Raw genomic sequence first — 16,644 nt, forward strand, 5'->3', positions numbered from 1 at the left:
ACCTGGATGAAGGCATTGAGTGCTCCCTCAGCGAGTTTGCAGATGACACTGAGCTGGGTGGAAGTGTGGATCTGCTGGAGGGTAGGGAGGCTCCAAAGGGATCTTAACAGGCTGGAAAGATGTCCTGAGACCAATGGGATGAGGTTCACCAAGGTCAAGTGTGAGGTCCTGCACTTGGGGCATAACAACCCTATGCAGCGCTACAGACTGGGGGAAGAGTGCCTGGAGAGCTGCACGGAGGAGAAGGACCTGAGGGTCCCGCGTGGCCTTTGGACACGGTTCAGTTGGCTGATGGTTGGTCTGGGTGAGCTTGGAGGGCTTTTCCAACCGGAATGAATCCATGATCCCATGATTCTGAGGTGCGATGTGGTGGGACTGACCCTGCACCACGTGTGCCTCCGGGTCGGCCGCTTGGGCCGTGGCCCAGAGAGGAAGAACCTGTGTGAAGCAAAGGGTGGATCGGACCACGTCTCCCATCCTCCTGGTGGAGAACGTTGACGGATCATCGGTTTTCCTGCGAAAGGGGGCGACTGGAGAGGAGTCGGGGAGCAGCCACGCGGGGAGCTCTTCTGCACGGAGGAGAAGGACCTGGGGGTGTTGGTTGACAGCGACTGACCATGAGCCAGCAGTGGCCCAGGGGGGCCAAGAAGGCCAACGGCATCTTGGCTTGGATCAGAAATGGGGTCACCAGCAGGGCCAGGGAGGGGATTCTCCCTCTGTACTCAGCACTGGTGAGACCGCACCTCGAATACTGTGTTCAGTTCTGGGCCCCTCACCACAAGAAGGATGTTGAGGCTCTGGAGTGTGTCCAGAGAAGAGCAACGAAGCTGGTGAGGGGCTGGAGAACGTCTGACGAGGAGCGGCTGAGAGAGCTGGGGTTGTTCAGCCTGGAGAAGAGGAGGCTGAGGGGAGACCTTATTGCTCTCTACAACTGCCTGAAAGGAGGTTGTGGAGAGGAGGGAGCTGGGCTCTTCTCCCAAGGGACAGAGGACAGGACAAGGGGGAATGGCCTCAAGCTCCACCAGGGGAGGTTCAGGTTGGATATCAGAAAAGAATTCTTCATGGAAAGAGTCATCGGCACTGGAACAGCTGCCCAGGGAGGGGGTGGAGTCGCCTTCCCTGGAGGTGTTCAAGGAACGGGTGGATGAAGTGCTTAGGGACATGGTTTAAGGAGTGTTGGGAACGGTTGGACTCCATGATCCAATGGGTCCTTTCCAACCTGGTGATTCGGTGATGATTCTGTGATCAGGCATCGCTCCCCACGGTGCCCCAGGACCAGGCACAGCCGCCCAGCGAGGTGGTGGTGAGACCCCACCTGGAGTCCTGCGCCCAGTTCTGAGATCCCCAACGGAAGAAGGAGACAGAACCCTTGGAACAGGTCCAGGGGAGGCCACGGAGATGATCCAAGGGCTGGAAAACCTTCCATATGAGGACAGGTTGAGAGAGAGATGGGGTTGTTCAGCCTGGAGAAGGCTCTGGGGTGACCTTAGAGCAGCCTCCAGTACCTGAAGGGGCTCCAGGAAAGCTGGGGAGGAACTTCTTGCAAGGACATGGAATGATGGGAGAAGGGGAAATGGCTTTAGATTGGAAAGGGGAAGATTTAGAGTGGACGTTAGGAAGAATCTCCATGCGTGGAGACCCTCAAAACCACCTGGACGTGGTGGTTCTGGGCCACAGCCTGTGGGTGGTTGGGCAAGAGGAACCCCAGAGGAGCCTTCTCAAACCACCGCGTGAACCTGTGGTGGCGTTCAATGGGGCAAAGCAGGAATGGTCCTGCAAAACACGAGCGAGGGTGGGCGAGAAGAAAGGTCACATCGTCAAGGTGAGAGGTCCAGAGAAGGAGAACCCAAAGATGAGTACTACCACCACTTTTATGAAAGGTACTGAAGTGAACCTGGGGATGAGGAGCGCCCGTGGTGGGGGAGAGGATGCGTGAGAAGCGTTGCCTGGAGAGGAAACACCTTGAAGACCTCATGCCAAGGAGGTGGAGAAAGGAGAAGACAACCAAACTGTCCGAAACGCAGCGAAACTGCCCAGAACAGCCCAGAGGGGCACCAAGAGTAGAGCCCATCAAGCAAACAGAAACATTGCGGGGATGCAGATAAGCACCTCAGGGACCACCAGAGTGGTCTCCACGCTTTGGAAGCTCTAGAGCAACTTTGGTGACCAGAAGAGTTGGAGACGTGGCGTGGAGAGGAAATGGGATCTTGGAATTGTGGAATCGCTGAGGTTGGAAACGCCCTCCGAGCTCATCCAGCCCAACCATCAGCCCAACCCCACCAACTCAACCATGGGTGCCAACTCAACCGTGTCCCCAAGTGCCACATCCACGTGGGTTTGAAGCCCTCCAGGGATGGGGACGCCCCCAGCCAGCGCTCCACCGCTCTTTCCAGGAAGGAATTCCTCCCACTGTCCAACTTAAACCTCCTCAGGTGCAACCTGAGGCCCTTTCCTCTCATCCCATCCCTCGTTTCTTGGAGAAGACACCGTCACTCACCTCCCCACAACCTCTTTTCAGGTATAAATGGTGTAAAACTGCTACCAAAGGTGCTGAGGAACAGCTGAAGGCGGATGTTCTGGGCTAACGCTGTGCTCCTCTCCTCAAGGACAAAGGACGCACCACGGACGCGACCTCCCCTGGGTTCCAGGTGACTCAGGAAAGTGGGAGAAGACACAGGGTGGGGATGGCTGTGGGACAGAAAGGACTAGAAGATCGACCGGACCAAGGTCAACCGGGCTTGGAAGAGCTGAGCACCAACATCGCCTTTGGATAAGTGCGAGGGCAAAAGAAAGCTGAGAAGGTTATGAAGTTGCTGACGATGTCGGAGGACGCGGCCAACGCGGAGACGCAGGAGAAGTGGAAGCCAAGGAGAGTCAAACGACCTTGGGAAGGGAAAGGATGGAGATGGGAAGGTAGAAAATGGGGATGGGGGAGAAGCGGAGGCTCTGCTGTGAAAGGAAGCTCATAGCTAACGACGGAGGAAGTGGGAGGTGTCTCTGCCCATGGCAGCGGCGGGAACTGGGTGGGCTTTGAGGTCCCTTCCAACCCAAACCATTCCATGATTCCACGATCTTTGAGGTCCCTTCCAACCCAAACCATTCCATGATTCCAAGAGCTGGTCTACCTGACAAGGGGGTTGGAACTGGATGATCTTTGAGGTCCCTTCCAACCCAAACCACTCCATGATTCCATGATCTTTAAGGTCTCTTCCAACCCAAACCATTCCACGATTCCACGATCTTTGAGGTCTCTTCCAACCCAACCCATTCCATGATTGCATCATTCCATGATTCCAAGACCTTTAAGGTCTCTTCCAACCCAACCTATTCCATGATTCCACGATCTTTGAGGTCCCCTCCAACCCAACCTATTCCATGATCCCATGATCTTTGAGGTCCCTTCCAACCCAACCTATTCCATGATTTCATGATCTTTAAGGTCTCTTCCAACCCAACCCATTCCATGATTGCATCATTCCATGATTCCAAGACCTTTGAGGTCCCTTCCAACCCAACCTATTCCATGATTCCATGATCTTTAAGGTCCCCTCCAACCCAACCTATTCCATGATCCCATGATCTTTGAGGTCCCTTCCAACCCAACCTATTCCATGATTCCATGATCTTTGAGGTCCCTTCCAACCCAATCTATTCCATAATTCCATGATCTTTGAGGTCCCTTCCAACCCAACCCATTCCGTGATTCCATGATCTTTGAGGTCCCTTCCAACCCAACCCATTCCGTGATTCCAGGACTGGGCTGGGCCAACACACCAAGCAGTGGGTGTCAAAGGGATATGGATGTGAAGAACACCCATCGAGGTGGGAGTTACTGGAAGATTCTGGGAAGAATGAATGCCTCCGTGCAGGGAACCTCTTGGGTTGTCTGTCCAAGCCTGGAGAAGACAGAACTGCTGACAACACGCGTGGTGGCAGACAGACCCGACCCTTCCCAGGTTCTCCACATGGATTTTAGAGCTGGATCACCAGCCAAGAAAGGGTGGTGGGTGCCTTGGGATGAAGGCAGGAGAGGGGGAGAAGGTGGAGAGGAGGGCGGCCAAGGAGGTGGGTGGTGTCCTCCAAGAGTGGAAACGGATGATCTTCAAGGTCCCTTCTAACCCAAACCATTCAATGATTCCATGGCGCTGAGAGGGTGAGAAGGTGGAGAGGAGGGCGGCCAAGTAGGTGGGTGGTGTCCTCCAAGAGTGGAAGTGGATGATCTTCAAGGTCCTTCTAACCCAAACTGTTCAATGATTCCATGAGAGTAAGAGGGTGAGAAGGAGGAGAGAAGGGCGGCCAAGTAGGTGGGTGGTGTCCTCCAAGAGTGGAACTGGATGGTCTTCAAGGTCCCTTCTAACCCAAACCATTCTATGAGACTAAGAGGGTGAGAAGGTGGGGAGGAGGGCGGCCAAGTAGGTGGGTGGTGTCCTCCAAGAGTGGAACTGATGATCTTCAAGGTCCTTCTAACCCAAACCATTCAATGATTCCATGGCGCTAAGAGGGTGAGAAGGTGGGGAGAAGGGCGGCCAAGTAGGTGGGTGGTGTCCTCCTAGAGTGGAACTGGATGGTCTTCAAGGTCCTTCTAACCCAAACCATTCTATGAGACTAAGAGGGGGAGAAGGTGGGGAGAAGGGCGGCCAAGTAGGTGGGTGGTGTCCTCCAAGAGTGGAAATGGATGATCTTCAAGGTCCTTCTAACCTAAACCATTCTATGAGACTAAGAGGGTGAGAAGGTGGAGAAGAGGGCAGCCAAGGAGGTGGGTGGTGTCCTCCAAGAGTGGAAATGGATGGTTTTCAAGGTCCTTCTAACCCAAACCGTTCACTGATTCCATGGCGCAAAGAGGGTGAGAAGATGGGGAGAAGGGCGGCCAAGTAGGTGGGTGGTGTCCTCCAAGAGTGGAAACCGAATGATCTCTAAGGTCCCAACTCAACGCTTCTATGATTCCAAGAGGTGAGTGAGGGGTGGGTGGAGCAGGAGGAGGTGTCTCCGGGGTACCTGGATGCGAATGATGGCGGAGGTGCTGTGCGGCACCGCCCCCCGGTCACTGGCCGTCACGGTGAAGATGTACTCGGGACGATCGGAGCGGCGTAGAACGGTGGCCGTCCGCAGCTCTCCAGTTGCCACGTGCAGCGTGAAACGCTCGGCCCAGGCTCCTGCCGGAGAAGAGGAAACCATGGAATCGCTGAGGTTGGAAAGGACCTCCACGCTCAGCCAGTCCGACCACCACCCCAGCCCCAGCGCGTCCACTCAACCCTGTCCCCAATGCCATGGCCACGTGGCTTCAGGATGGGATGGAGAAGGGAAGGGAGGTTGGGATGGAGAAGGGAGGTTGGGATGGAGAAGGGAAGGGAGGTTGGGATGGAGAAAGGAAGGGAGGATGGGATGGAGAAGGGAAGGGAGGTTGGGATGGAGAAGGGAAGGGAAGTTGGGATGGAGAAGGGAAGGGAGGATGGGATGGAGAAGGGAAGGGAGGTTGGGATGGAGAAGGGAAGGGATGATGGGATGGAGAAGGGAAGGGAGGATGGGATGGAGAAGGGAAGGGAGGATGGGATGGAGAAGGGAAGGGAGGATGGGATGGAGAAGGAAGGGAGGTTGGGATGGAGAAGGAAGGGAGGATGGGATGGAGAAGGGAAGGGAGGTTGGGATGGAGAAGAGAAGGGAGGTTGGGATGGAGAAGGGAGGTTGGGATGGAGAAGGGAAGGGGGGTTGGAATGGAGAAGGGAAGGGAGGATGGGATGGAGAAGGGAAGGGAGGTTGGGATGGAGAAGGGAAGGGAGGATGGGATGGAAAAGGAAAGGGAGGTTGGGATGGAGAAGGGAAGGGAGATTGGGATGGAGAAGGGAAGGGAGGTTGGGATGGAGAAGGGAAGGGAGGTTGGGATGGAAAAGGGAAGGGAGGTTGGGATGGAGAAGGGAAGGGAGGTTGGGATGGAGAAGGGAAGGGAGGATGGGATGGAGAAGGGAAGGGAGGTTGGGATGGAGAAGGGAAGGGAGGTTGGGATGGAGAAGGGAAGGGAGGTTGGGATGGAGAAGGGAAGGGAGGATGGGATGGAGAAGGGAAGGGAGGATGGGATGGAGAAGGGAAGGGAGGATGGGATGGAGAAGGGAAGGGAGGATGGGATGGAGAAGGGAAGGGAGGTTGGGATGGAGAAGGGAAGGGAGGTTGGGATGGAGAAGGAAGGGAGGTTGGGATGGAGAAGGGAGGTTGGGATGGAGAAGGGAAGGGAGGATGGGATGGAGAAGGGAAGGGAGGATGGGATGGAGAAGGGAAGGGAGGATGGGATGGAGAAGGGAAGGGAGGTTGGGATGGAGAAGGGAAGGGAGGTTGGGATGGAGAAGGGAAGGGAGGTTGGGATGGAGAAGGGGAGGGAGGTTGGGATGGAGAAGGGAAGGGAGGTTGGGATGGAGGAGGGAGGGGAGGTTGGGATGGAGAAGGGAAGGGAGGATGGGATGGAGAAGGGAAGGGAGGTTGGGATGGAGAAGGGAAGGGAGGATGGGATGGAGAAGGGAAGGGAGGTTGGGATGGAGAAGGGAAGGGAGGTTGGGATGGAGAAGGGAAGGGAGGTTGGGATGGAGAAGGGATGTTGGGATGGAGAAGGGAAGGGAGGTTGGGATGGAGAAGGGAAGGGAGGTTGGGATGGAGAAGGGAAGGGAGGTTGGGATGGAGAAGGGAAGGGAGGTTGGGATGGAGAAGGGAAGGGAGGTTGGGATGGAGAAGGGAAGGGAGGTTGGGATGGAGAAGGGAAGGGAGGTTGGGATGGAGAAGGGAGGTTGGGATGGAGAAGGGAAGGGAGGTTGGGATGGAGAAGGGAAGGGAGGTTGGGATGGAGAAGGGAAGGGATGATGGGATGGAGAAGGGAAGGGAGGTTGGGATGGAGAAGGAAGGGAGGATGGGATGGAGAAGGGAAGGGAGGATGGGATGGAGAAGGAAGGGAGGATGGGATGGAGAAGGGAAGGGAGGATGGGATGGAGAAGGGAAGGGAGGATGGGATGGAGAAGGGAAGGGAGGATGGGATGGAGAAGGGAAGGGAGGATGGGATGGAGAAGGGAAGGGATGATGGGATGGAGAAGGGAAGGGAGGTTGGGATGGAGAAGGAAGGGAGGATGGGACGGAGAAGGGAAGGGAGGTTGGGATGGAGAAGGGAAGGGAGGATGGGATGGAGAAGGGAAGGGAGGATGGGATGGAGAAGGGAAGGGAGGATGGGATGGAGAAGGGAAGGGAGGTTGGGATGGAGAAGGGAAGGGAGGTTGGGATGGAGAAGGGAGGGGTGATTGGGAAGGAGAAGGGAAGGGAGGTTGGGATGGAGAAGGGAGGTTGGGATGGAGAAGGGAAGGGAGGTTGGGATGGAGAAGGGAAGGGAGGTTGGGATGGAGAAGGGAAGGGAGGTTGGGATGGAGAAGGGAGGTTGGGATGGAGAAGGGAAGGGAGGTTGGGATGGAGAAGGGAAGGGAGGTTGGGATGGAGAAGGGAAGGGCAGGTTTGGATGGAGAAGGGAAGGGAGGTTGGGATGGAGAAGGGAAGGGAGGATGGGATGGAGAAGGGAAGGGAGGTTGGGATGGAGAAGGGAAGGGAGGATGGGATGGAGAAGGGAAGGGAGGATGGGATGGAGAAGGGAAGGGAGGATGGGATGGAGAAGGGAAGGGAGGATGGGATGGAGAAGGGAAGGGAGGTTGGGATGGAGAAGGGAAGGGAGGTTGGGATGGAGAAGGAAGGGAGGTTGGGATGGAGAAGGGAGGTTGGGATGGAGAAGGGAAGGGAGGATGGGATGGAGAAGGGAAGGGAGGATGGGATGGAGAAGGGAGGGCAGGTTTGGATGGAGAACGGAGGTCGATTGGGATGGAGGAGGAAAAGCAGGTTGGGGTGGAGAAGGGAAGGCAGGCCGAGATGGAGAAAGGAGAGCAGGTTGGAATGAAGGATGGACAGCATGTTGGGATGGAGAAGGGAAGGGAGGATGGGATGGAGGAGAGAGGCCGGGTTGGGATGGAGGAGGAAGCGCAGTGTGGTGGGGTTTTTCCAGTGGGCGCCCATGAGGACAATGTTTCAAGGAAGACCACGATGGCTCAAGGAAGGCCACCTTGGTGAGTGAGATCTGCAGCTCGTACCTGTGAGGGAGTAGCTGATGGTCCCGTTCTCACCCTCATCCGGGTCCTTGGCCTGCAGGGAGGCCACCAGAAGTCCCGACGGCTTCTCCTCCAGCACCTACAGCACAGGGAGAAGCTGAGCGGCGTCTCCATGGAATAGTTGGGGTTGGAAGGGACCTTAAAGATGACGTAGTTCCATTTCCAGACCACCCGAGAGCCCCCCGAGGACGGGACGGGGTCTGCCCCACCCCAGCGCCACCAGGAGCTCCTCCTCCGACACCACCTCAGGTCCTTCAGCTCAGAGCTGCTCCCAATCCATTCTCTGCCCAACCCGGATTGGAGCTTGCGGCTGCCGGGACACCGGGACAGGACCTTGGCCCTGTTCAGCTTCATTGATTGCATCGTTCCACCTCTCCAGGCTGTCCAAGTCCCTCTGAATCCAACCCTTCCCTCTGGGTCCATCCCTTCCCTCTGAATCCATCCCTTCCCTCTGGATCCATTCCTTCCCTCTGGGTCCATCTCTTCCCCCTGGATCCATCCCTTCCCTCTGGGTCCATCCCTTCCCCCTGAATCCATCCCTTCCCCCTGGATCCATCTCTTTCCTCGGGATCCATCCCTTCCCTCGCGGTCCATCTCTTCCCTCTGTGTCCATCCCTTCCCCCTGGATCCATCTCTTCCCTCCGGAACCATTCCTTCCCTCTGGGTCCATCCCTTCCCTTGGGATCCATTCCTTCCCTCTGGGTCCATCTCTTCCCCCTGGATCCATCCCTTCCCCCTGGATCCATCCCTTCCCTCTGGATCCATCCCTTCCTCCTGGGTCCATCTCTTCCCTCTGGATCCATCCCTTCCCTCTGGACCCATCTCTTCCCCCTGGTTCCATCCCTTCCCTCTGGATCCATCCCTTCCCCCTGGGTCCATCTCTTCCCCCTGGTTCCATCCCTTCCCTCTGGATCCATCCCTTCCCCCTGGGTCCATCTCTTCCCCCTGGATCCATCCCTTCCCTCTGGACCCATCCCTTCCCGCAGGATCCATCCCTTCCCCCTGGATCCATCCCTTCCCTCTGGATCGATCCCTTCCCCCTGAGTCTATCCCTTCCCCCTGGATCCATCCCTTCCCCCTGGGTCCATCCCTTCCCTCTGGATCCATCCCTTCCCCCTGGATCCATCCCTTCCCTCTGGATCCATCCCTTCCGCCTGGATCCATCCCTTCCCTCTGGATCCATCCCTTCCGCCTGGATCCATCTCTTCCCCCTGGATCCATCCCTTCCCTCTGGGTCCACTTCTTCCCTCTGGGTCCATCCCTTCCCCCTGAATCCATCCCTTCCCCCTGGATCCATCTCTTTCCTCGGGATCCATCCCTTCCCTCGCGGTCCATCTCTTCCCTCTGTGTCCATCCCTTCCCTTGGGATCCATTCCTTCCCTCTGGGTCCATCCCTTCCCCCTGGATCCATTCCTTCCCTCTGGACCCATCCCTTCCCTCTGGATCCATCCCTTCCCCCTGGGTCCATCTCTTCCCTCTGGATCCATCCCTTCCCCCTGGATCCATCCCTTCCCTCTGGATCCATCCCTTCCCTCTGGATCCATCCCTTCCCCCTGGATCCATTCCTTCCCTCTGGATCCATCCCTTCCCCCTGGGTCCATCCCTTCCCTCTGGATCCATCCCTTCCCCCTGGATTCATTCCTTCCCTCTGGGTCCATCCCTTCCCCCTGGGTCCATCTCTTCCCTCTGGATCCATTCCTTCCCTCTGGGTCCATCTCTTCCCCCTGGATCCATCCCTTCCCTCTGGACCCATCCCTTCCCGCAGGATCCATCCCTTCCCCCTGGATCCATCCCTTCCCCCTGGGTCCATCTCTTCCCCCTGGTTCCATCCCTTCCCTCTGGACCCATCCCTTCCCGCAGGATCCATCCCTTCACCCTGGATCCATCCCTTCCCTCTGGATCCATCCCTTCCCCCTGGATCCATTCCTTCCCTCTGGGTCCATCCCTTCCCCCTGGATCCATCTCTTCCCCCTGGGTCCATCTCTTCCCTCTGGATCCATCCCTTCACCCTGGGTCCATCCCTTCCCTCTGGGTCCATCTCTTCCCCCTGGATCCATCCCTTCCCCCTGGGTCCATCCCTTCCCCCTGGATCCATTCCTTCCCTCTGGATCCATCCCTTCCCTCTGGGTCCATCTCTTCCCCCTGGATCCATCCCTTCCCCCCTGGATCCATCCCTTCCCTCTGGATCCATCCCTTCCCCCTGGATCCACCCCTCCCCTCCAGCACGCTGACCTCCCCCCGTCCTGGTGTCCATCACCCCACCGGCTGAGGTTGCCCTCCATCCCACCCATCCACCTCGGTGATCTCCGGCTGTTTCCACTCCAAGGCGTTTACGCCAAAGACGAGCGGAATCCCGGGAAGAAGAACCCGAGGCCGGAGGAGAGGAGAAGAGGGAAGCGTTAACTCCGTTGCCCAATGCCGACACCACGCTGGTGGCCGTCGGGAGGAGCATCTCCGAGCAGGGATGGGACCGCGCTCCGTAAACACCGGGCAGAAGGGAGGGAAATTCCGAGGCGGGAGAAGAGCCGTTTAAGCAGAAACACAATCTTGGCAGGAGAACAAATGAGGCCAAAGTGGTCAGAAAATGAGGTCAAGGCTGGAAACGAAGAGTTGGCTTCTAAGGAGAAGATCAAGGAATGCGGAGCGGCGTTCCGCAAGAGGGACGGAGGAACGAGACCTAAATATAGCTCAGCTGCTCGGGAAGAGGAGCGGCTCTGTGGGCACCTCCGAGTGGGGCTGTGCTTTGGAGACCTCTTCCAGCCCCGCTCCGAACCGGAGTGGGATGGGAACGTCTCCCCATGCCATCCTGAATCGATCCCAACCGGGATCCATGGGGGTTCCCTCTCCACGGACGCGGTACCGCTCCTCTTCCATGAGGAACCAACTCCATCGGAGGAGATCATGAGTTAAAGGAGGAGCAGCCTCAGCGGCTCCGTGGAGGAACGTCGTTCCGGATGGACCAACAGAGGAAGAAACAGCAATGGAAGTGTTCTGCCCTCCGCAGAACATCAGCCTTGGAAAAACTGCTTCCAGGCTTCTCCAGATCGGATGTCCAGGCTTCTCCTGGCTGGATGTCCAGGCTTCTCCATGTTGGATCTCCAGGCTTCTCCAGGTCAGATGATATCCAGGCTTCTCCTGGCTGGATGTCCAGGCTTCTCCATGTCAGATGTCCAGGCTTCTCCAGGTCAGATGATATCCAGGCTTCTCCATGTCGGATGTCCAGGCTTCTCCAGGTCGGATGTCCAGGCTTCTCCATGTTGGATGTCCAGGCTTCTCCTTCACCCAGGCTTTTCCAGGTCAGATGTCCAGGCTTCTCCATGTTGGATGTCCAGGCTTCTCCTTCACCCAGGCTTCTCCAGGTCAGATCTCCAGGCTTCTCCAGGTCTGATGTCCAGGCTTCTCCAGGTCGGATCTCCAGGCTTCTCCAGGTCGGATGTCCAGGCTTCTCCAGGTCGGATGTCCAGGCTTCTCCAGATCGGATGTCCAGGCTTCTCCATGTCGGATCTCCAGGCTTCTCCAGATCGGATGTCCAGGCTTCTCCAGGTCGGATATCCAGGATTCTCCAGGTCGGATGTCCAGGCTTCTCCTTCACCCAGGCTTCTCCAGGTCAGATCTCCAGGCTTCTCCAGGTTGGACATCCAGGATTCTCCAGATCGGATCTCCAGGCTTCTCCATGTTGGATCTCCAGGCTTCTCCAGATCGGATCTCCAGGCTTCTCCAGGTCGGATCTCCAGGCTTCTCCTTCACCCAGGCTTCTCCACCCCTCCCAGGAGACTCCTGCAGATCCCAGCTCGGTCCAGAGATCCCCCTCCGCCTCCAGCCCAGCTCCGACTGCTACTGGACACGGAGGAGATGTGAGCTGTAGGGGATGGATGGATGGATGGAGCAATCCTCCTGTGACCCCTTCCCGGCTCCCAGCGGTCTGTGGTGGAGTCGCTTCCCAAACCACAAATCATCATTTTTTTGTCCAACGTCCTTTGATGGTTTGGGTTTTTCTTTTCTTTCCATGAATTCATCGGATTTGGAACCCAACGCGACGCCGGGGGGTGATTTCCCAACCTCCTTCTCTTCCACGTGATCAGGTCCTGCCTGGCTCCTGCCCGGTGGAACGAGGACCTTCTCTTCCCCGTGACTCCACCACCGCCTCTCTTCTTCTCCCACCACTTCCTCCACGCCAAAGGACGGTCCCTCTGCATGGGACCTCTCCCAATATCCGATCTAAAGTCCCCTTGGAGCAACCTGAGGCCGTTCCCTCTCATCCCATCCCTCGTTCCTTGGGAGAAGACACCGACGCCCACCTCTCCACAACCTCCTTTCCAGGAGCTGCAGAGAGCCATGAGGTCTCCCCTCAGCCTCCTCTTCTCCAGACCAAACCCCTCCAGGTCCCTCAGCCCCTTCCCTGGTTCTCCAACCCCTTCCAAAGCTCCGTTCCCTTCTCCGGACACACTTCAGCCCCTCAAGGTCCTTCTTGTCCTGAGGGGCCCAACACTGAATCCAGGATTGGAGTTGTGGCCTCACCAAGGGGACAATCCCATCCCTGCTCCTGGTGGCCACCCCACGGCTGATCCAAGCCAGGATGCTGGTGGCCTCTTGGCCACCTGGGCCACCGCTGGCTGATGTTCAGCTGCTGTAGACCACCATCTCCAGGTCCTTCTCCAAGGGGCAGCATTCCCAAGCCTGGAGCCGCTCGGGGTTGCGGTCCCAGTGCAGGACCCGGCACTCAGCTTGGTTGAACCCCATCCCGTTGGCCTCAACCCATGGATCCGGGAGGGGTTGAGAAGAGAGGATCTGGAGGGTTTCCTTGGAGGGTTCCTCTTCTTTCCTCCGGTTCAGGGATGGAGGAACGGTGCCGTCTCATCTCCTTTCTTCCATCCTGAGGGGCCCAGAACTCCACCCAGGATTCAAGCTGAGACCTCCCCAGTGCCGAGTGGAGGAGGACAATCCGTGTCCCACTCCTGTGGCCACCCCGTGGCTGACCCAATCCAGGTGCCGTTGGCCGTCTTGGCCCCTTGGACCACCGCCGGTTCCTCTTCAGCTGCTGTCAACCAACACCCTCAAGTCCTTTTCTGCTGAGCAGCTTCTCAGCTGCTCTTCCAGAGCCTCCAAGAGCCGTTGTGAGGGCAAAGTCCATCCGCTCAACACTCGCCGGACCTCCCAGAAACGTTCCAAAAGCCCTGAGATCCACAAGTCAACGGCGCTCCGTGCTGACGCGTGTCCTTCTCCGGGCTCTGCTGGGTTGGCTTTGGGGGTCCCTTCCTCTTCCCTCCTTCCAGACGTGGGCGAACCCTCAGCTCCCGCCTGGTGGCTCAGGAGTGACCGTATCTCTGAAGGACGTTCCCATCCTTCTACATCTCCATCTGACGTCTCGCTGCTGCACGGAGGCAACTTCTGCCTCCTTATCTCCCACCCCAAACCTCTCCGGGGTGTCCCTGCCCGTTCCCTTTCCTCCCGCAGAGCCACAGCTCCCAATCCCACCTCCCCGGGGTTCCATCCTGATGGTCCCACCTGCACGAGGAGCTCCTGACCGCTGCCCACGTGGAGGAAAGAGGGAGCGTTGTCGTTCTCATCCAACACGGTGACGTAGATGGTTCCGGTGGCGCTGCGCGGCGGCGCTCCTCCGTCCTGCACCAGGACCAGGAGTTGGGAGCTGGATTGCTGCTCCCGGTCCAAGCTCTGCTTCGTGCTCAGCTCACCTGGGACGGAGAAGAGAGGACAAAGATCAGCCCAAAAACCACCTCAGGGAAGAGACTCTCCTCAGGTTTGTTGCTGGAGAGCCCAACACCACGGAAAGGGGGACAATCCAGACCTCCACCCATGGATCCAGGTTCTCCAGATCCCTCTGCAGACCCTTCCTGCCCTCCATCCATGGATCCAGGTTCTCCAGATCCCTCTGCAGACCCTTCCTGCCCTCCACCCATGGATCCAGGTTCTCCAGACCCCTCTGCAGACCCTTCCTGCCCTCCACCCATGGATCCAGGTTCTCCAGACCCCTCTGCAGACCCTTCCTGCCCTCCACCCATGGATCCAGGTTGTCCACATCCCTCTGCAGACCCTTCCTGCCCTCCATCCATGGATCCAGGTTCTCCAGATCCCTCTGTAGACCTTCCACGCCCTTCAGCAGATCAACATTCCCACTCATCTTGGTGCCATCTGCCAATGCCCTGAGGGACCCCTCAATATCTTCATGGAGATCACGGATAATGACGTCAAACCCAACCGGCGCCACCGCTATCCGTGCCGTTGGGCTTCTCCCTTGCCGGGGAACCCACGGAACCTCTCACCTGTCTGCGGGTGGATGAGGAAGTTGGGGTCGTGCTGGAGGAGGCGGTAGCTGAGGCGGCTGTTCTGCCCCGCGTCGCGGTCGCTCGCCGTCACCCTCCCCACGCTACTCCCGGGACTTTGGTTCTCGGCAACGGTGAAGAAGTACCGCTCCTCGCTCAACCGAGGGCTGTTGTCGTTCTCATCGGTGACGCTGACCCGGACGGTGCTGGTGCCGGTTTTCCTCGGTTCTCCTCCCGCCGAAGCCAAAACCGTCAAGACGTAGAGATCCCGCGTCTCGCGGTCCAAGGCGCTCTTGACGTAAAGCCAACCGCTCTCCGGCACGATGCCGAAGCTGGCCGCCTCCCCGTCGGCGCGCAGCTGGTAGGTGAGGCCGCCGGGTTCTGCCTCCCGCGCCAACGCCCGCACCTGCAGGAAGCGGGTGGCGACGGGGACGCCCTCCCGCACCTCCACGCGGTAGGTGAGGGTGTCGAAGATGGGGCCGTTGTCGTGCTCGGCTTGGACGTGCACCAACAGCGTGAAGGTGGAGCTGAGCTGGGGGACGCCGCCGTCGCGGGCCACCACGGCCAAGGCGTAGGCGGCGTTGGCTTCGTACCGCAGGGCCGCCACCAACCGCACGGCTCCCGAGGAGCGCTCCACGCTGAAGGCGCCGTCGCCGCCCGACGCCAGCTCGAAGCTGACTTGGCCGTTGGCGCCGCTGTCGCGGTCCTCCGCTTGCAACGTGTAGACGGTGGTGCCGGGCTCGGTGGCCTCGGGCAGAAGGATGGAGTCAGAGGGCGCGGGGAAGGACGGGGCGTTGTCGTTGACATCCGAGACGGAGATCTTCACGCGGGTGTTGCTGTAGGCTGGAGGGGAACCGCTTCGGGCTTGGACATCCAGAAGGAGGACCGCCTGGGATTCGTGGTCCAGGGCCAGGCTGGTGCGGAGCTGCCCCGACGAGGAGTCGATGGAGAAGTAGCCGTGAGGATCCCCCGAGGAGATGGAGTAAAAGATGGCCTCGGCGTGACCTGCGGGCATGAAGACGGGAAATTGGACAGGTTGGGACAATTGGGATTGTCCAACCTGGAGAAGAGAAGGCTTCAGGGAGAACGTAGAGCAGCTTCCAGGGAAGCTCCGAAGGGGCTCCAGGGAAGCTCCGAAGGGGCTCTGGATGTCTCAGCAGGGTCAGAGAGGTCGGATTTACACTCTCAAGTGAGCAGCTCCAGGGAAAAGGTCTCTCCTGGGAGCTGCTTCCCTCCATGGAGGCTGTGGATCATTGGGATGGAGAACTGGGATGGGGCTCCCTTGGGTGGTTCCTTCCCTCCATGGAGGCTGTGGATCACTGGGATGGAGAACTGGGATGGGGCTCCCTTGGGTGGTTCCTTCCCTCCATGGAGCTGTGGATCATTGGGATGGAGAACTGGGATGGGGCTCCCTTGGGTGGTTCCTCCCCTCCATGGAGGCTGTGGATCATTGGGATGGAGAACTGGGAAGGGGCTCCCTTGGGTGGTTCCTTCCCTCCATGGAGGCTGTGGATCACTGAGATGGAAAACTGGGATGGGGCTCCCTTGGGTGGTTCCTTCCCTCCATGGAGGCTGTGGATCATTGGGATGGAGACCTGGGATGGGGCTCCCTTGGGTGGTTCCTTCCCTCCATGGAGGCTGTGGATCACTGGGATGGAGAACTGGGATGGGGCTCCCTTGGGTGGTTCCTTCCCTCCATGGAGGCTGTGGATCACTGGGATGGAGAACTGGGATGGGGCTCCCTTGGGTGGTTCCTCCCCTCCATGGAGCTGTGGATCACTGGGATGGAGAACTGGGATGGGGCTCCCTTGGGTGGTTCCTCCCCTCCATGGAGGCTGTGGATCATTGGGATGGAGAACTGGGATGGGGCTCCCTTGGGTGGTTCCTTCCCTCCATGGAGCTGTGGATCATTGGGATGGAGAACTGGGATGGGGCTCCCTTGGGTGGTTCCTCCCCTCCATGGAGCTGTGGATCACTGGGATGGAGAACTGGGATGGGGCTCCCTTGGGTGGTTCCTTCCCTCCATGGAGCTGTGGACCACTGAGATGGAGACCTGGGATGGGGCTCCCTTGGGTGGTTCCTTCCCTCCATGGAGGCTGTGGATCACAGCTCATCCAGGTGTTGGATTCCCACCTGCAGCCTTCTCATCCTCTCCTTCCTCAGCCAGTCCTGACCTTGCAGGACGTTCAGAGGAGGTGAGGAGGCCCTGGCCCAGGTCTCCCAGAGAAGACCTGGTTGCCCCA

The 16,644-nt window shown here is 58.4% G+C and overlaps 1 protein-coding gene across 5 annotated transcripts in view; it reads right to left on the reverse strand.

The window, feature by feature from the left end:
- The window catches only part of DCHS1 (dachsous cadherin-related 1), a 104,208-nt gene that overhangs the window by 43,587 nt on the left and 43,977 nt on the right, over nucleotides 1-16,644 (reverse strand). For all 5 annotated transcript variants that reach the window (XM_054078867.1, XM_054078844.1, XM_054078849.1 and 2 more), the window contains exons 6-9: nucleotides 14,402-15,406; nucleotides 13,626-13,813; nucleotides 8,103-8,199; nucleotides 4,996-5,153 (exon numbers count right to left, since the gene is read on the reverse strand). In XM_054078867.1, the coding sequence (XP_053934842.1) occupies nucleotides 4,996-5,153; nucleotides 8,103-8,199; nucleotides 13,626-13,813; nucleotides 14,402-15,406 (1,448 nt within the window). The remainder of the gene's footprint in view (nucleotides 1-4,995; nucleotides 5,154-8,102; nucleotides 8,200-13,625; nucleotides 13,814-14,401; nucleotides 15,407-16,644) is intronic.

The sequence above is a fragment of the Cuculus canorus genome, chromosome 1 (assembly GCF_017976375.1).
Source record: "Cuculus canorus isolate bCucCan1 chromosome 1, bCucCan1.pri, whole genome shotgun sequence".
NCBI lineage: Eukaryota > Metazoa > Chordata > Aves > Cuculiformes > Cuculidae > Cuculus > Cuculus canorus.